This window comes from Poecilia mexicana, unplaced genomic scaffold, assembly GCF_051168715.1.
Source record: "Poecilia mexicana isolate PSO_F unplaced genomic scaffold, ASM5116871v1 scaffold_21, whole genome shotgun sequence".
NCBI classification, from domain to species: Eukaryota; Metazoa; Chordata; class Actinopteri; order Cyprinodontiformes; family Poeciliidae; genus Poecilia; species Poecilia mexicana.
Window position 1 is genome coordinate 13,014,443 of NW_028263390.1, and position 20,497 is coordinate 13,034,939.

Consider the following 20,497-nt stretch of genomic DNA (forward strand, 5'->3'; position numbering starts at 1 on the left):
ACATGCAACCAGATGTCCGAGTGGCTTGGACAACAATCCTGTAAGCATGTGTGCATGCAAGACTGGATGTCAGTATGTGTGTACATATGGTTGAGATCCCCCGGAACCTCCCCCCGCCCCGCTCCTTCACTCCCTCCACCTCTGCATGGGTATCACCCTCAGCACCCCTCAGCCCTGTGAGGGTTTGTGTGGGTGGCAGGAGAATTTCACTTTGAAATGTGTTGAATCAGCAAGAGGCGCAACAGAGTACAGCTGCTGCTTGTGTGTGTGTGTGCGTGTGTTGGTGAAAACTAGCTGAACAAAGCTTCAATTTCAAGGCTGCTGCTGATGGTGGCCTCGGGGGCCACTGGGGCCAGCTGGCCTCGCTCCGGTCAACAACTCTCGTTTACGGTCTTCACTCTCTGTGAGACGTTTTTCCTCCCCTTCACATGGGGGAACAGAAGGTTTGGACCACACACCGGCTGCGACCCGCTCTCTGAAAGAGATCTTCTGAGAAAAGACCCTCAACATATCTAATTGCAAACCTGGTCGTAAAATGTGTCGGAGTATTAAGGAATAAAGCTGTTAATCTTTCGACAGAGGAGAACTGATTTTCTATTACAACAAAAGTTTCTGGTATTTTTTTTATTGTAGCCTTTGAAGCCGGGATAAATAGAATTTTTTTTGTTGTTGTTTTTTTTTTACGTTTTGTATGTGCCAGACACAAAAAAATGGTCCGGACAGGGATACTGATTGTGTCGGCAGAAACAACAGAGGTGACCAAATATTAAACTACAGCATCACTGAAATCAGGAAATAGCTTTCCTCTTCTTTCAAACAAAATAGTTGCTATAAACCAACTGGCTCCTTTCCTGTAATCTAAATTTGCTTCTATAAGGTTTTCGATTCTTTGAACACTTCTTAACGTCTTCAGTGAGTTCTTGTATTTCAGGCCCTTAAAACTGAACACCGGATCAATGTGGAGCGGATATTCATTTGAAAGACGATTTGCTTCCTGACAACGAGCAAAAAAAAAACACAATAACACTAAACTAAAAGCTCCCACGTACTCCGACATGCCTTGCGTATTCTGCGAGCCACTCAGACTCTGCACACTCTGTCTACGGATAGCTGAGATTTCATAATCAATTGTGCTGACTGCCTACATTTCTTGTGACAAATTCCTTCACTTTCCATAATATGAATGGATAATACCAAAATTTGAGCACCTTGCCATTGACACCTGTCAATGTGGCATAAAAGTGGCAGTCAACGCTTGACCTTATCAGTTTGGTGTCTTATACAAAACAGTTTCATGTGGACACCATTTCTCACTGAGCAGTTTGCTGTATGACACTGTGTAAAAAATCTTTTTTTTTTTTCTTAACTATTGCCAATGGACCTGTGTCTCATCATATCCATACCCCAGTGAAGCAAGAAGTTGTGGATTAATAATTAAAGGTTCCTAGAAATGTTCTCTGCTTAAACAATAAAATATAAACTGAAAACTTGCATCAGTTAAATTTTCAGTCTTGGAACAGATAGAGATTTACGCAGTTGTGACACCAGTGATTTTCTTAACTATTCAAAGACTTTTATCTAAGAAAATAAATGTTCTCAGATTTTTTTTCTCATTTAAATTAGACTAGAGGCAACGTAAAACGTGTTTGAATGAGTTTTCAACATCTTTACCAGGAGTGACAGTAATTGTTGAGGTGGGCGTAAATTTATTTTAAAAACACATCGAAATACTCATCCAATCAGCTTGCATGGTGGAAATGAATGTTTGAAAAAAGTAGAAATGATGAAGGTTGCAAAACCAAAACGGTATGACCGGGATTGTTACCTTTCCTGCTTGAGCTGTTCCTTTTCAACCAGTGCAAATATAAAGTACATTTTTGCTGTTAACTACAAACTACCGGGAGAGTAAAAATTATTGTTAGGACATCATGGCAGAAATCCAGTTTGCTAATTAAAAAAAAAAAAAACAAAGAATGGAAGAAAAATACAAAATAATGTATTCGAAGTGAACTGTAAACTAACTGTAAACCAACATTCTGTTAAACTACAGCTACACGCAGGCAGCACAGAATTCAAGTTCATGTTTAAAAAAAAAAGCGTGCAGAGATTTAAACAGTGCTGTGGTTCATTTGTGCAGCTGCATGGAGACAGGAAGAGAGTGAGATCCAGTTTCAGGTTACATATCAGTCAAATCCTGCACTTCAAAGACCTGACCACATCAAAACAAGTCACATTACACTCAGCAAATTTACACAAAGACACTCAACGCTTTGCCTTTTTTAAGCAAAATGGTTTTGATTTTTTTTTTCCTGTGTGTGATTCACTATTAAAGTTTAAAGAATGTTTTTTTCTGTTTTGTCAGCGGTTATTTAATAAAGTAGACCATAAATCCCGAAAAACACAAGAACATACAATTCTCACCGTCTAAAGCCAAAATTTGCAGCCAAACTTGTACTCTCTCTGTCTCCACTTGTGCCTATGTCACTCATTTAGCTAAAAGTCTACCCTCCCCTTTCCCTGAACCAGGTATCTATTTCAGGGAATTTGCAATTTGAAGTCAATCTTCAAATTGCAAGCTATCTGAAAGAATTGTACTTTTAGAGAAGACGGTGTTCGGTCTCGTGAATTCTGCAAAAACAAAATCTGCAGATGCATAAAAACAGGTTAATTGTTCTAAAACTTTTCAAATTTCTTGAAAATGGTTATCATTCTCAATTTTAAACTCCCAGGGAGCATGTACGATCTTACGCTGCGCTGCACTATAGCTAACGCCTCTGACAGGGCTGCAGCTGGCTTCTTAGGGCAGTGTGAGAGGAGTGTGTGTGTTTTTAGTAAACCAGACGTCCCCTCCCCCTTTTATCCCCGGCACTTCTGCTGTGAGGAATGTGTGGTCCGCCTCCTACGCTGGACGGCTGTGCCAGCATTCCTGACAAATAGAAGAAGAAAAAGAGGGGGGAGGAACACGAAGGACGATGAAGGGACACTGAGAAAATGACTGAGAGCTATTGGCGCTCAACGTGGGGAGTTCTGCTCTCAAAGAGAAGTAAAGGTGACACCATGTTCAGGGTTGGCAACAAAAAGAGGGTGGGCTTAAAAAAAGAGAGAAACTATTGTTTCCTAAATTGTCCTCAAGCCCCCATCATAACCTCCGCCAACCCCTTTAACCCCTATGCACACACATCATAAAACCCTACAGGGGATTCCTGGAATACCACCCTTTAACCCGACTAACTCCTGGTTTCTGTGTAACACGAGTGTAAACACCCGCTTTCCTCCACTGTCTCGAGCACAAGTTGCTCAAAAACAGCTCCTTCTTCCACTGAAGCCACATCAGTTCATGTCCCATCCTGCCTTTCTAGAAAAACCGAGGACATTCAGCGCAAGAAATGGCTAATAAACAGACACACACCTTCGAATTCTCTCTTGTGTCAAGCCGTCAAGCTGCGACCTGCCACCGACCTATCCCACATCCAGTGGGGCAGAAGCCACAAATTCATCGGCTCTCCGCGAGGAAGAGCCGCAGAGTGCGAGCCGCCGTGTGTTTTTTCTGCGTAAATCAGTCTGACGTGCCAGACTGTCCGCTGCACATTGACCCCCGCGTGCACTCTTCGCAGCTACCTAACATGTTCATTCACAACCCTGCTAACACACTCCCAGACTACACGCGGTGGCAAGAGGAAATAATGGCAATGATTGACGATGTTGAAGCTATTTTTGTTCTGTGCTCTTGCTATCGATCAGAAAATATAGCAAATTCAAAGAATAAAGCTGCTCAGTATAAGAAACACCTCATTTTATCAACTTGCTAAAATATCTATAAAAATATGTTAGCAATTATTTAAATGACTGAATTAAAAAAAAAACTATTTGTTGAATTAAAACTCAAAGAGTTACCACAGAGGATTTTAATACTTTTGCAAGAAGCTGGAAATGTGATCAGGAACACGCCGCCACATATTCCTCACACAGCTGCAGATGTTTTAACCCACAATAACAAACAACAAAATTACAAAATGTAAACTTTCAACATTTGAACCATCTGCCCCCCATTGTACGCCAAACAGCCTCATTGAAAGTCACACTCTCTTTGCCCATAAACCAGAGATTTATTTAAGACTTCTAACCTGGTGGCTTCTTGTTCCAGACGGGAAACATTGGGAACGTAGAACATGACTCCGAAAAACAGCTGAGGCTCATTGCCAAACTTGTCCAGCTGTTTCTTGAGGGGTTTCTCGAGTTCTACCCAGCGCTGCGCTGGTGTCTGGGTCTTTCCTTGGAACCACAGTCCGAAGTAATGGGTCTGCAAACCGAAAAGAGAAAAGAATAGAAGGTTGTGAGGTGGAATAAAATGTCGTGTCTGTGAGTTAACCAACCAGCCGTCTCTTGGAGTTCACAAGAAATTACACGGGCCTTACTCGCTAAAATGTATTGCCAATACAAATACAATACAAATATTTTATCCATTTCAAGCTGGGAGAGAAATATTTATGTTATGGGATTTAAAACCAACACTGCTGATCGAGCATTAAAAACTATAAACATTTATCCTTCATTTTACATCTACTTTGTTTTAACTCCAACAACTCATGAGCGTTAGATATTATTGTTCGCGTCGCTTATAAAACAATCGACCTGACCCGTATTGCTAATTTTAAACTTTTTTTCCCCCACTAGCTTTAAAATAACATTTCTGCGTATCATTTACAGAGAAGCGTTGACATTTATGTGTGTGTGTGTGTGTGTGTGTGCGTGTGCGTGTGTGTGTGTGTGTGTGTGTGTGTGTGTGTGTGTGTGTTGTCACCTGTTAATTCACCGGTGCCACAGAGAGATGAACACATCTGTTTCCTCTGTGTTACTTAACCTTCCTTTAATAAAATTGCTCCAGCTGGAGGCATCAGCTGCCGCATACAGTGCTCGCATAACAAAGTCACTCTTATGTATACTGACGGTAAGTGATGAAGCGACAAACCCACGCAACATCCTGAGATGAAGTGCACAAAGGAGGCAGATGGCTGCTAAAGTTGTGGTGTTACACCCCTTTATTCATAGCATCGCTGACACCTGGCAAATACTACAACACTGTGAGTGTGCATTATTACGCCACACCTCAGAGACTCACTCAAACACACACATTCACCAGTTTCCATCATTCTTCAGGCAAACGCACATCCCCATAGCATGATTCTGCCACTACCGTGTGTCGCTATATAGACGGTGCGTTCAGGGTGCCATGCCACATGTAGCACATCACTTTAAGTTTCATGCCCGGTCAGTCTGGCGTGTTCCTTGGTCTTTATAGTACAATTGTTAATTTTTTTTTTTTTAACCAATAGGGCTGCATGATATTAGGAGGACATGTAATTGTGATACTGTTGCTGAATATTACAATAATATAAATTGCCATTAACCCACAATTTCCTAAATATATTCCTTAGCTTGCAGCATTACATTTTCAGAGTTTTAGCATTTCAGCCACTAAAGTTAAGCATTTAATGTTGGCGTCATAGAGTAAAATCACTCTCTAACAAAAGATTGCATCCAAGCAGTTTCTTGCTATAGCAACGTTGTAAATGTTTGTTTGAAGATGTCGACTGTGCAGCTCATCAAACAAACCTCTGAGTCCTAAACATCTATAGTTATAACAAAAAGAAAATTACACAATGATAAACCAGTCATTGGATAGATTCACTAATCTGCACTGGGTTTTATTTTGGGGATTTTAAGTAAACGGGACTGAACACAAGTGAAGGACGAACTTTCCAGGTTTCTAATCGTAAAAATGCTTAACTTCGTGTATCGAAGCACATTTCAAAAGATTTGAAAACTTCTGACACAGTATAGATGAGGAAAACATAAAACCCAGGACAGAAACGATGAGGGTTTAAAACCGAGAACTACAGAGGAGGAGCAAGAGAGGAGCACACAAAGGCAAAGGAGAGGTTAATTGTGACGAGGTGATGAGCACCCTTTCTTTCTTGCGTCCTGACAAGAGGATGGAGGTAGCCACGCTTCGTTAGAGACAAACAACAGAGACAGAGGAGGGCAAGGAGACACACGCTGGGTGTCAGGAGCAAAGTGTGACAATCACACAAGCAAAGACAATAAGCCAATACTGTCTCTAACTAATGCCACATTATGTAGGACTTCAATTAAACCCCAGTAGATTGCACAGATTACATTCTGACCTATTATTTTGTGTTTTTATGCAGCGTCAGAAAGTAAGGCACTGACCTCCCGCAGCTCCAGCCTCTGGGCCACTGCTTCCAGACATTCCTGTCCCGTACTCTCCACCGACAGGGTGCATTCAATCACATTGTTGTCCAGCAGCCGGATTCTTGTTACAAAGTAGTTCTTGCTCAGGACGTTGTAGCGCCGTGTGCGCCGCAGCTTCAGCCCGAAGGGCATGGCGGGTCAAGGCGGGGGTCGCGGCTCAGTCAAAGGCCAAAAGTCACCCGAGGGCAAAGCGAGTGACAGAGAGGAGAGGGAAGGCTCTATGACCTGCCCGTCGCTCTCCTCACTCTCGCGCGACGCCGGCTACACCACCGGGCAGAGAGATGCACCCAGGCAAGGCGCTGGCCCATTCCCAAAGATGTCCAGAGAGGAGGAGAACGAGGAGAGTTAGGACGAGGAGGATGAGCAGATGCTGTAAAGACAGAGAAAACACAGAGAAAAAAAAAAGTCAATAACGACGTAGCAAAAATGCGTCATATTTTACCAAACTTCTTTGAACCTTATTATGACTCTCCGAACGTAGATAGAAGGAGCAATAACCCTTGGCTCTTATCGGTAAACAAACTTCTTATCAAAACTTCCCACATCATGGTTTCCAGTGATCCTGTCTTGTCTTCTCTCATAAAGAAACAGAACTAGCAACAGCAGCGGAAGTAGTATTACATTGAACATAAAAGCTTCACGCGGATTTATCCTAAAGCTCGACACAGCTTTGCTCTCCTCAGACCAGATCAGGCAGCGACGATAGACAGAGGCAGTGGTGTGAGGCAGTGGTCAGCAGCTGCAAATATCCATCCAGAACAAGTAGCTTAGTTAAATATGCCACATCGACAAGAGCGATAGAAAACTTGCTCAGGGTGCAACTGGCAGATTGGCTATGTTTCTTTACCCGGTGGCCATGTGATCCCCTTTCTAATGTCACCCTGCGTAACTGCCCATATGGCTGATATCAAAAACTGGCATTGCTCAGGATACCAACAAGCATGATGTGATGAGCACGGAGTTTGTTCACTGAATCCATAGAAATCGTTAAATGAAAAATCCCAGAACCTGGAAATTTGTGCAATTTTACTCCTTAAAACTCTAATCAGAACCCTGCTAAGCAGGTTAGGCAGTGACCGTAGCGACTTTAAAATACTTGATTTTAATTTCTAAAGTAAATATTTGAAAGATGAAGAAAGAAATGCACGAGAGAAACTTAGCAGATGTTAAAATTCAACACACACACACACACAAAAAAAATCCCCTGCGAGAAGGAGATGAGCAGCAGAAAGAAAGAGAGAGGAGGAGGAGTGGATGTGTTGCTTCTTGTCCCGGGTTCTGGCAATGCGCTCCTCCTAATAGTCAGCTTGGATCCTGGCCCAGATTCCTTTCTGCCCTGACGAGGGAAAACAGAGCACACCTGACACGAGCATACACCACAAGGAGGAGCAGAGTGCGAGTGGTGTGTGTGTGTGTGTGATGTGGCTGAGTGAGCAGGAAGGAATAAAAAAATTAAATTAAATATAAAAATTAAAAAATCATGTACCGCAGCTTGAATGAAAGCTGTCGAGAACCTAAAAAACATCCGTGTTGATTGCTTCAATGTGAGCCACACTTTGCTTCATGCTTGCCTGTTGCAACAGCAGTAACCCTTCTGGAAGCCACAGCACACCACATTCCTGACCTCTGAATTCAACTGCAGGTTACGCACAACAAGTTATCATCTTATTTGTACACTTTTGGGAGGCGTTCATCTGCACACACACACACACACACACACACACACACACACACACACACACACACAAAGCGAGAAAGCCACCGATGGGTTATATTTGGTGGCTAAGCCAGCGTAGCTTTGGGATATGTGACCATCGTGACCCCGGCGGTCGCCTTCGCCCCCATCCGGCTCTGGCTTAAGGGAAAGTGACATCATTACAGTAAAACCTTCCCAGATCGTCTCAAAATAAAAAAAAGGTTCCCAAGAACACAAATCTGCAAAATCACTGTCGACAATTATACAGGCGTAGATAAACATACAGAGACATACTTTCACTGCAGTGTACAAACGGAGACATGCATGAACAGGGCACACCACAAACACATACAAATGATCTCTCTCACACACACACACCTACACGCACACGCACACACGCACACACACACACACACCAAGTTCCTCCGAGGTTAGCCGAAAGACTAGACAGGTGCTACCCTAAGTCAGTAATCAGCGGAGCGGTTTGGGTGTGTGTGGTGGGGTAATGCAGACGGAGGGACGGACAATAGCTTGGGATCGGACCAACTCCTTGATGCAAAAAATAAATAAATAAAGAGAAAGAATGTTGCTGCAAAATCCCTGCCATCGTGTTTATTTCCAAAAACAGCCCCATACGCTTAGAAATTTGCACGTTGTAATTTTGTGGTGTGGCAAAAACCGAAGGAGAAAACTGAGTGAACAGGGTTTGCTTGTATTTTTAAGGGGGAGTGAGCTTTGTCTAAATATATGTGAAACCAGTGTGTTTTTTTTTTTCATTTCTCTTTGTCCCCTCCGAAGTGATACGACAAAGGGCAAACCGCCTCTTTTCTCTCTCTGTGTGCTTAAACCGCCGAGACCATCCACAATTACACAGGATCTTTTCTTTTATAACAGTTTACAGATGCATTGTGGGAAGTTTTTGACCCTCATCATTACGGATAATTCAAAGTGGTCAACGGAAGTCAGTTTTCCACGGAAAGTTTCATATTTTCACAGAATTAATTAAAACTGAAGCTGGACCACTGTTCCCATAGCAACATAGAAATTGTGTTGCATTTTCCTGTCAACCTTGCAACAGATCTATATTGTATTTTTGTGTCTTTATGAGGTAAAGCACTTTGAAATGCATTGTTGCCGAAATGTGCTATACAAATAAAATTTGATTGATTGATTAATTGATTTCTTATTGGCAATGCACCATATTCTGGAAGAGACGGCCTGGCAGGTGTGCAGCATCAACTATGTAAGAGGGGGGTTAGAATTAATGTGTCAGCAGCCAACAAAAGAAGTTATAATATGAGCTAATAAACAATGTTGATACAGGTTTCTGCCCTCAGGGATGAAACTTTTGCTGCTAACCACCTTTGTACAAAATCAGGTGTTTTTTTTTTTTTTTCTTTTTTTTTCTCCCGAGAGCCACCTGATGATATCACAAACCCAAACTTGCAAAGATAAGCTCTACAACCAACCAGGTGGCATTACGCAATCAAAACAAATTATGCATAAAGTGTAATAGCATACCTGTAGGCAAGACTAAATTACTAGCCTCAAATATGATTGATTGGAAAAGGCCCCAGCAGTCATAACCGAAAAGCACTTGATTTAAAACAAACAAACAAAAAAAAAAGCAATTTATTATTCACTCCAGCATCTGCTCAGAACCAGAGCCGCTGATTTATCTCTGCTGTTGGCGCAGGGCAGCCCCATTCAGTCCCACACAATAGTGGGAACAAAACAGCACTTTGTCACCTACCGCCAAATCCATTAGACGAAGGCCACAGAGAGCCGAGGAGGCAAGTGTAGCGTGCGTAACTCAATCAATCTGATCTCTGTCGCTCTGCTATGTCTCAAATACCAACACCGTCTCATCCCGCCCTCCGCTCCCCCCCTTCGCCCCTGGTTCACACATGAGCGCTGTAGCAAAACAAATGGCCAGAGAGCTTCACAGCTCATAACTACACTTCCTCTGGCGCACTCTTTTTACAGTTTGAAGCCAAACTAGACCTGGATCGAATGTCGGGACTGCGTATCAGGCAGTGTTTAGAGGACGTGGCTTAAGAAGGGTCGGGTCGGTTATGCAAATTGAGGTTGTTGGGGGGGTTTTTTTTACCTCAAAAATGAAACACTTCCCAAAAAAAAACTCTGATTTCCTGACACCTCAGCCAATTAGACTTTATATTTATCTCAAATTTAAACTTTATCAAAAGTTTTTTCATGTCATGTCTGGTAAATGAACAAGACGTTCCTCTGAACGAAGGTGAAACAATTAGCGCTGACCTTTGCAGGCAGATTTAGTCGACGTTCTCAAACCATTGTAAAAACATTGTTAAAGCCTAGGTTGTGTCATTTTAAGAACACATTCTATTAGGGTGCTCTGGCAAAACCATTTGTCAGTGCGGTTGCAGGTTATCTAGTGAAGAAGAGTTTTTTGCCAGCATCAGTGAGGTGCTGATGCTGGACACTGGAGATTAAATCAGAAGAGGCGCAGAAGGTGCAGAGAGCCATTTGGAAGGAAGCTATATTTTCTATAAAATATCAAACATGATTTTGGTTCATTCAGGCTGCAAAATACTAGCGAGACCAAGGCATTCAGCAGATAACAGGAAGGATAAAGAGAGTATAGCACAGGTGCTCTTTTATCTTTGCAAGCATTCAACCTCTGCATGTCGTGGAACATGTCAGATTTGGAAATGCTTGAAGCCTTTTAATAACCTTGGCTTTTATAACATGTTAGCTCCATAATCATTTTCTCTTTGTTTCAGTACAGTAAAAAAAAACTCGCTCTACAGCAATTGCTCCTACATCCACTGTTTGATTTGATCTCTTCAGCCAATAAAAAAAAAGAAAAAACACAATTTACGACCGCTTACAGCAACGAGGCAAGAAAAAACATGTTTAACGATATTATTTTTAGCTTATTTTATTGTAGCCCTTAAAGAAAACATTCAAATAAACCAAAATCAGTATCAGCAAGCGTAAGTGTGAAGGCTTCGGAGATGCATGCAAGTGTGTGCACACACAGTTATAAAGACAGAAGTATGCACTCTAGCACGTGTTGTCCACAGACACATATATCCCTACTGTCTGGCACACGCAAGCATGAGCAGCTGCAAACAGATGGTGGAGCCAGGCGACCAGACAGTGTGCTTCTAACAAGCGCATCTGCTTTCTCACTTTGCAGCCCTTTTTCTCCACCCCCCGAACCCCCCCGCAACCCCTTTCTGCAGCTCCGACTCTGGGACAAAGACTCTCTCACACACACACACACACACACACACGCACGCACACACACACACACACACACACACACACACACACACACACACACACACACACACACACACAGAACATTCTCTCCGCTACGTGAGAACGCAGGGACAGTGACGAACACACAGAGTACAGCGTTCACACAGAGGTGAAGTCCAGACAGTTGGGGGGAGCCATGTCGGCAGCTTTATGCAAAATGCACACGCAGTCCAGATTCCCACCGATACGAGCTCATTTCACAGACTTATCCTTAAAATATAAGTTTGTTCAGAAGAAGAAAAAAAAAAAGAAAACTCCACCACACACACAACTTCAATCAAATCCTGTTTCGAAACTGCTTTTACTGAGGTTAACTGTAAGATGATACTCTGTACCAGCCACAAATTCATGCTAAGTGTCCTGAAATCTCTACTGAGAGACTTGAACTCGGTGAATATATGTGTTGGAAATAAAAGTTACTATTTCAATCATTTAGATTTATGTTTACTGTGCAAATACAGAGCAAAGATTAGCATTCTCACTAAGTTAGCTATCCACCCCCATCTTACTGAATAATCTATCAAGAAGAACTTAAAGGCCTTAGGATTCTTTTTATTTCATGGAACAAAAAAAAGAACAAATCAGTTTTTTCCTAATTTCTCCAAGGGCAATCAACAACAACCACAACAAACTAATCTTTCTGGTTCAGCAGCACCAATAAAGGTTATTTTTTGTTATTTACACTGACTTCTCCCCTATAGCGGGCCTCTTGCATTTTTGGGTGTGCATTGCTAACCACTGCTGCATTCCAGTTGTCTAAGAAGTCTCTGCAATGAGGATGTCATCACACCTGAGGTCAGAAAAACCAAGGGAATTTGCTAATTGCTTTGTTGCAAACGACTACCAGCAGCACAAGCCCATAAATCATCTTTTTCTCCATTGTATTTATAGACTGAAGCAATGCTCATAAGTAAAGATTCAACAGTGCTACATGCGACACTGGTTTGACAAACCATAAGAAGAGCAAACAAACAGTTTGCTCCTGCAACGTCGCCTAAGTTTCGTGCACATGGCAGCCACAACGAATGTTGAACGTAAAGATGTGTTGAGGAACCGTCAACCTTACATGTTCGAATCACGACTTGCTGGGTATTCTGGTTAAGTTTGCTGACTTTGAACTTGAAAATTCTGAATACATAGCGAAAGATGAGGTGGTAATATATCACTGATGCCTGTGATATATTCCACACCTGCCATGACAACAACCAACACTGTGAGAAGTAAGGAGAGAACAATGATATGATGAGGTTACATCTAAAGCTTACGTCATGCCTGAAAAGCAGGAAACGTGCCACACGTTTGCTTGCAGGCACATCTGGGATTGAACTGCTGCAAACTGGCAGTTTTAGAGTAGTTCAGAGCAGGTGCGGCTGAAAATTGCACATGCAGCAGTATTAATGACTGTTGCTAATTTATTCTCATAGAAAAACGCTCAACTTTAACTTTTCCAAAATGCTTTTCTAATTAACTACTTCCTGGAAGGCTATGTGGAACAAAACGCCTTGTGCAGCATGTTAGGAGTTATTAACTGAGAAAAAAACAATATTTTCCTCTGTAAGTGACTCGTATATTTGCACAGCAAACATGATAAACTGCTCCTTAGCACAAAAGGTACAAATAACTCATGAATGGAATAAGAGCATACACTGCGGAAAAAGAAATTTGGAAGCGTTTTTTTCTTTTTTGTTTTTTCTTTTTTTTTTTGAAACTATTAGTAAATAAGTCCAAAGTTATTCAAGATTTAGATTCAAACTTCCTGTCAACAACTGAGAAGATTGTTTCTGATAGGAAAAGAGAAAGGCATCTCTAAAAAGAAAATAAAACAGTGCAAAGAATTATAAATTAAAAATACCTGTTTTCATTTACAATTTCTAAAAAAAAAAAAAATGCTTTCAGAAAAATTACTTTGGCTCTTTTAAATAATCTGGGAGAATAATTTATTGGCATTACAGCAATCAAACTCTTCTTCTCAATGCCGACCAGCTATTTGAATGTTTCCACTGGCCTTTTGATGATTTTATTTTGAAAGGTGTCATTACCTTCAAGTTACTACTCACCTCCTTCTTAAGAAAACATGCAATGTGAAAGATTGTCAGGATAACCAAATTACTGTATAATTAAACAATTGAAAACAAATTAATTTCTTTCTGCTCGTCTTTCTCACACTCCGACAATCTGCTGATTTGTTGCAAATAAACTCAGTAGTCGTGCTTTATCACCTATTTACCTTCTAAAACCTTTCGAGTTTGAACTAAACAAGCGTCACCTGAATGCATGGTAATTAAAGACTGAGCCAATACGTATTGCAGTCCAAGCAGTTGTGTATTGCATAAAGGAATATTGCAGTAATACTAAACTGGTGATATGTTTTAGACTCCTCCCTAGGCTCTCCATCTGACTCGAGTTAGAACTCTGGTTGGACCACTACAAAGTCATAAGGTATGCTACAGTCAGAAGAAACATGCTGGTCAAATATGCTTTCTAGTTTTAAAAAAACAATGTTTGGTTGCAAACATAAAGAAATGTGAATGTTTTAAAGCCTTTCCACAACATAGATTCTCTTTTAGCCTGTACCTTTTAAGCAATAGCAGCAACTCATCCATATTTATACCATTCAGAGGTTAAAATATATTTCTTTCCCACACAAATCGACACGGAAACGTCAATCGCATTGTGCTATTTGAAGGCCACTTGCTCCTGCTTACATTGAACTACAACAACATTCAAACTTTATTCTGGCCATGAGATATTTGTCTATTATTCAATATTTCTGAATTTGAATATCTGTAATGTTTTTTTTTAATTATTATTTGTTTTTATAAAATTACAGTTTTAGTTTAATAAAGACTTTGGTCAGAAACTGCTTTTGAACTCCTTTTTTTTCTTTCTTTTTTTTTACATTTCTGTCGGTTTTAACTCTAGGCCAAAGTAAAAACAAAAAAACTTGCAATCTAAATTCAACAGAAACTCAAATGGATTTATATAAGTATATAATCAAACTCTATATTTGGCATACTGAATTCATATTCCAACCACAAGATGCGTGACGGTGACACACAATTTTGTCAGGAAGTCGAACAAGTAATGGTAAGAGGTTTCGACAGGCACAGGGAGAGCAGAACCAGGATAAATGCCAGAAACTGATTTTCCAAACTAGGATCGTACAATTACAATAAGGGCAGGAGATAAAACAAGAGTGGGTGGCGTGTAAATGTAAAGCATCAGTGATTCCCAGCACCTTGGTGAGAAAAGTAAAAGCGTTTCGATAAGCTGGAAGCAGACAGGATGTAACAGTGGCCTTATCGTGTTGGTGCAGTTGGTGAGGAGAGCAGAGAGTAAACATGGAGCGTCACACAGATAGGAGCAGAGACCTCGGACCATCAGCATGGCAGTCATCCGGCCCGCCGCTGCCAAACCACGGTGCTCCTCACATTTTCCATCCCCACCGCCCCGCGCCCCCTCCTAGGAACCGCACTCACCCGACTTTACTCCCAACACACAGCAAGTTCTTACAATATCCTCAGGCACCAGCTCTGAATTTAAAGGTCTGTGAAGGCAGCAGTTTTGCTACCGTCTACAATCCGGCTGCACTACGCTAACTACAAAGGCCACAAAAAAAAATTAAATAAATCACACTCTTTCCTAAACAAGAGATCAAATGGAAAAATGCCTCTTGCTTGATGCTTGAACGCCCATAAAATACCACATGATGGGCCCCGTCCTGGTCGTGAGTGGAGGACGGGGCCTAGCAGCTGTGACTGACAACTCGCACGAAACACCTGGTGGAGTGTGGGAGATTTGGGCAGGCCGCTGCACGCTCTCAGCCATGTTGTTGTTCGCCAGGCTGCACGACGGCACACAACTTACAGAGCGGCAACAAAGGCGTCCCTGTGTGACACACCACTCCAAGCATCTAATTAAAATCAGCCTGCATTCTGCCACCTTGCATTATTACACAGACGGCAAGTCAGAGGCTTACACACATGGCATTGATCATTTGGGGCTTTAAAATGATGCAAATACAATTTTTTTTAAATTGGCATTAATAATTAGACATCCTCAAAAGATAATGAAAAAAAAAACAAAAATGCGGTCTTTAGATGTGCGAGGCATAATTTTTCAATGCAAGAGAAGCACCCACCCAGCTACCCTCAAGGATGGAGTTGAAGCAATTCCATAAGCCTGATGTTAGCCAGCTTTATTTATACAAAAAGAAAATCAGCTCCGATGTGTGTTTGGGATTGCTGTCCCACTGGAACACTCAACTGTGTCCAAATTTCAAATATCAGACCCAATATGTCATCGCAAATAAAACAAAATAGGTCAACATATTTTAGAATGACCAGGGAGCCACCAAGCCTATCTACACCTGGGTGATGGTGGGACAACATCGCCATTGTCCAGCTTGAAATGATTCAGCATCAAAGTGAGCTGCAGCTGTGTTGACCAAGAAGGAAGGCCCTTTTCCCAAATGGGAAACCTTCAAGCATGAGTCAAACATGAAGGTGTACCACATACACAAGCCAAATCCCTTACGGAGACCGGTTCTATGGTCAGACAAGCCGCGATGACGAGAGAAATGTTCGTAAGACAGAGTCAAGAGTATATTGGACTAACTGCAAAGCACGGAGGTGGTAATGTTATGCTGAATTTTTCATCTACTGCCAGTGGTACCCGCAAAGTTGATGGAAAACCAAAGGAGGACAACCCCAAAGTGCTTCACCTTCAGCATAGATGAAATAGACACAATGACCACATACAGTTGGAATGAATAAAAGCAAGCTAACATTTTTAACTCTGTTGGAAAATCACACAGGCAGATTCAAAGTTTCGCACATTCCCAACTGATCCTCATTATCAACAAAGGAGTCAAGTTTACTTTATTATTCAAACTGGTTCAAATGTTTTCCAATTTGATTGATTGTATTGATTTGCTGAAGGACATCAGAATATTAGTGGTGTGCGTATAAATTTAATTATATGCGCCTTGTGCACCAATATGTTTGTTGCCCAAGAAACCTGGTTTATGTTTTGGTTGTATTAAAAACAAAGACTTATTAACCAGTTTAAACTCTATTTTAAACTACATAAAAAGTCACTTATGTTCAGATTTAAGTTAAAATAATTGTGAGGTCTTATGTAGCAGCGTGTGCATTGAGTCACTTCAGTTGTAAAAGGCTGGAATTGATAGACTGTTTTAGTAATTCAAATAGTTCCCTCAAAGATGACGGAAAAAGATACAACGCTGCGTAGCATAAAGTAAACTAGGTCAATAATCGTGTATGAAACTCTGATCATTTGTCTTTTAGCAGGAGACTTTTCACAGAATTCAAATTTTCTTCATAAAAATCAGGTATTACATGTTTATATATATATATATATATATATATATATATATATATATATATATATATATATACAGGTGCTGGTCATAAAATTAGAATATTGTGATAAAGTTCATTATTTTCCATAATGTCATGATAAAAATTAAATTGTCATATATTTTAGATTCATTGCACACCAACTGAAATATTTCAGGTCTTTTATTGTTTTAATTTTGATGATTTTGGCAAACAGCTCTTGAAAACCCAAAATCCCTGTCTCAAAAAATTAGAATATTATGAAAAGGTTCTCTGAACGAGCAATAAAAATAATCATCTGAATCAACAAAATAACTCTAAACACCTGAAAAAGATTCCTGAGGCCTTTAAAAACTCCCAACCTGGTTCGTTACTCAAAACCGCAATCATGGGTCAGATTGCTGACCTGACTGCTGTCCAGAAGGCCATCACTTGACATCCTCAAGCAAGAGGGTGAGAAACGGAAAGAAATTTCTGAACGAATCGGCTGTTTGCAGAGTGTTGTATCAAAGCACCTCAGTGGGAAGTCAGTAGGAAGGAAAAAGTGTGGCAGAAAACGCTACACAACGAGAAGAGGTGACCGGACCCTGAGGAAGATTGTGGAGAAGGGCCGATTCCAGACCAAATTAAATTTTCATCTCCATAAAACTTTTCAGCAGATGGAAGCATGAAGTGCTCCAAAATCTTCTGATAGCTGCTGCATTGATCCTGCCCTTGATAAAACCCAGTGGACCAACACCAGCAGCTGACATGGCACCCAGACCATCACTGACTGTGGGTACTTGACACTGGACTTCTGTCATTTTGGGATTTCCTTCTCCCCAGTCTTCCTCCAGAGTCTGGCACTTTGATTTCCGAATGACATGCAAAGTTTGCTTTCATCCGAAAAAAGTACTTTGGACCACTGAACAACAGTGGTCCAAAGTGCTGCTTCTCTGTAGCCCAGGTCAGGCGCTTCTGCCGCTGTTTCTGGTTCAAAAGTGGCTTGACCTTTGACCTGGGGAATGCGGCACTTGTAGCCCATTTCCTGCACACGCCTGTGCACAGTGGCTCTGGATGTTTCTACTCCAGACTCAGTCCACTGCTTCCCCTAAGGTCTGGAATCGGCCCTTCTCCACAATCTTCCTCAGGGTCCGGTCACCTCTTCTCGTTGTGTAGCGTTTTCTGCCACACTTTTTCCTTCCTACTGACTTCCCACTGAGGTGCCTTGATATAACACTCTGCAAACAGCCGATTCGTTCAGAAATTTCTTTCTGTTTCTCACCCTCTTGCTTGAGGATGTCAGTGATGGCCTTCTGGACAGCAGTCAGGTCAGCAATCTGACCCATGATTGCGGTTTTGAGTAACGAACCAGGCTGGGAGTTTTTAAAGGCCTCAGGAATCTTTTTCAGGTGTTTAGAGTTACTTTGTTGATTCAGATGATTATTTTTATTGCTCGTTCAGAGAACCTTTTCATAATATTCTAATTTTTTGAGACAGGGATTTTGGGTTTTCATGAGCTGTTTGCCAAAATCATCAAAATTAAAACAATAAAAGACCTGAAATATTTCAGTTGGTGTGCAATGAATCTAAAATATATGACAATTTAATTTTTATCATGACATTATGGAAAATAATGAACTTTATCACAATATTCTAATTTTATGACCAGCACCTGTATATATATATATATATATATATATATTTTTTATTTTTTTTTTTTTTTTTTTTTTGGCTCACATTGGAAAAGTGTAAAAATAACAACAATGACCAGAGCAGCCTATTTTCATTTTTCCCGCTCTCTTTTCCTGTGGTGGGCTGCAGCGTGCAGCACTTGACCAAAATTACAGGTGTGTTTTCCCCTATATAGTAATCAAATGGCCTTTAGACTCAAATGACCACTGGCAGTGCAAACAATAGCCACTTTTCTCTCTGAATGCAAGCACACATTATGTGGTAAACACCTATTATAGTCTTACTAGGCTGACCTTCAACAAAAACATGCCTCTGGGACTCCACAAATATCTGTAACTTTCCTTTCTTACAACCGGACAAAAATACCTCTAAAACAGGAAGCATGGGTGAAGGCTACAGCTCTAATAAGTCCCGGTGCTTTAAATTCCCCACCAGGGTGTACTCTCAAGTCACTTGCACCATGTAATTTACACAGCAGGCCTCTGAGCTTTTAAAGATAGCCAGATGTGTGTGCGTGCGTGCGTGCGTGTGTGTGTGTGTGTGTGTGTGTGTGTGTGTGTGTAGCCGACGCCTGCAGCAACTATGTTCTCCGTTACAGAGCTCTCTGCTGCTTGCAGTCCACAATGTTGCGTGTCCAAACACATCTTTCTTCACGCAAACGCTGCTTGCACAGTGTGAGGGTGTTTGCATCAGATAGGGCAAACTCCAGACAAGCTCACGTGAACGGTTCCACGCATTGTTGATCACATGCGTGGACTGAAAGAATTAATCCAGGTGTTTGACATTGGATCCACACTGAATCCTGACAAATTCAACAGTGAAGCCTTCAAGTTCTCCCAAGCGTGATTGATCATATTCTTCACTCGAGCCGTCCTGATTACAAAAACATCTGATTTCTACAGTCAAATTAAACACAAACTTGATTTCCTTTGAAAAGTTCAGAGTTTTAATCCAGTATTTTTACGCGAAGATCTGATGCAAAAGGGGAGTGGAGAGGTCTTTTGGCATAGAACTATTTCAGATTTGCTCCGAGCCAAAGCCATTTGGCCTACATGATGTACAGTTTGGGCAAGTCTGAGTTTTCCCAAACTATTGCTTTTAATAGTTTGGGAAAACTGGGAAGCAGTTTTCCCAAGTAAAAAAAAAGCCTCACCTTTTATCCTGCGCTACATCCTGTTTTTTACTCCCAGTGGAAGAAAATTTCTCTTCGCTGCAGATAATCCGCATACAGTCAACTGATCGACTTCAGTCCTGAAAACCTTAAAGTCTTTTCATCGTTTCATATGAGCGCAGCATTAGGAACAAAAAAGCATGTCGGAGAAGCAATAGGGAGTCCCGAAACTGCTGCAACCCGTTTGTTGATGAGTATTTCAAACTGATTGTTGCTGAGAACGACGGAAAAGTTTGGAATCATCTGCAAAACTTCTCCCACTTGCGTAAAAACGACGTGGTCTCACGTAGTCTCTCGGTGGGATTCTCGGTATGTTTATAGTACTGGCCCCTCTGATCCAATGGAGGCGTTCAGACAGGCGGAGAGAGAGCACACGTTGCGTTCAGCTGCTGAAGAAAAAGTCGGAATTATAAAACTTACACAATAACGACGTGAAAATCAGTGTCAGAGTATTTGATAATATTATTCTGTATAAAAGTGGATAGATAGATAGATAGATAGATAGATAGATAGATAGATAGATAGATAGATAGATAGATAGATAGATAGATAGATAGATAGATAGATAGATAGATAGATAGATAGATAGATAGATAGATAGATAGATAGATAGATAGATAGATAGATAGATAGATTCACAAAAATAAATTAAAAATAAAACTCCATTTAAAAATAACAAAAAAATATTATTAAGTAATCTCTTGTACGTTTTCCTCTTTTAAATCACCATAGACTGTGTCGCTGTTTGAAAAGGTACTCAAAAAATTGCTTTAAAAATGATTAAGTAATTTCTTGTGCCTTTTCCCCTTTTAAATCACCATAGAATGGTATCGCTGTTTGAAAAATCCCCCAAGTGGAAGCTCAGGTCTCGTGTCCTCGTCGCTGACCGTGAACGCATCCGTGAGTCCAGACGCCACTGGAGCCCCGTCCTCTCTGCCGTGACATCAGACACGAGGAATCCGAGGAATGCCGGGCTCCTGGGAGAAGTCCCACTCGTTTAATGGTTTTCCAGGGGCC

General features: G+C 41.1%; 1 protein-coding gene across 1 annotated transcript in view; it reads right to left on the reverse strand.

The window, feature by feature from the left end:
* LOC106905637 (protein tyrosine phosphatase non-receptor type 14) overlaps positions 1-19,828 on the reverse strand; it is a 39,670-nt gene extending 19,842 nt beyond the window's left edge. Inside the window, exons 1-3 of the mRNA XM_014970596.2 lie at positions 19,463-19,828; positions 6,232-6,643; positions 4,125-4,300 (exon numbers count right to left, since the gene is read on the reverse strand). Coding sequence (XP_014826082.2) covers positions 4,125-4,300; positions 6,232-6,405 — 350 coding nt within the window. The 5' untranslated portion in view covers positions 6,406-6,643; positions 19,463-19,828. The remainder of the gene's footprint in view (positions 1-4,124; positions 4,301-6,231; positions 6,644-19,462) is intronic.
* Between the last annotated feature and the right edge of the window lie 669 nt (positions 19,829-20,497).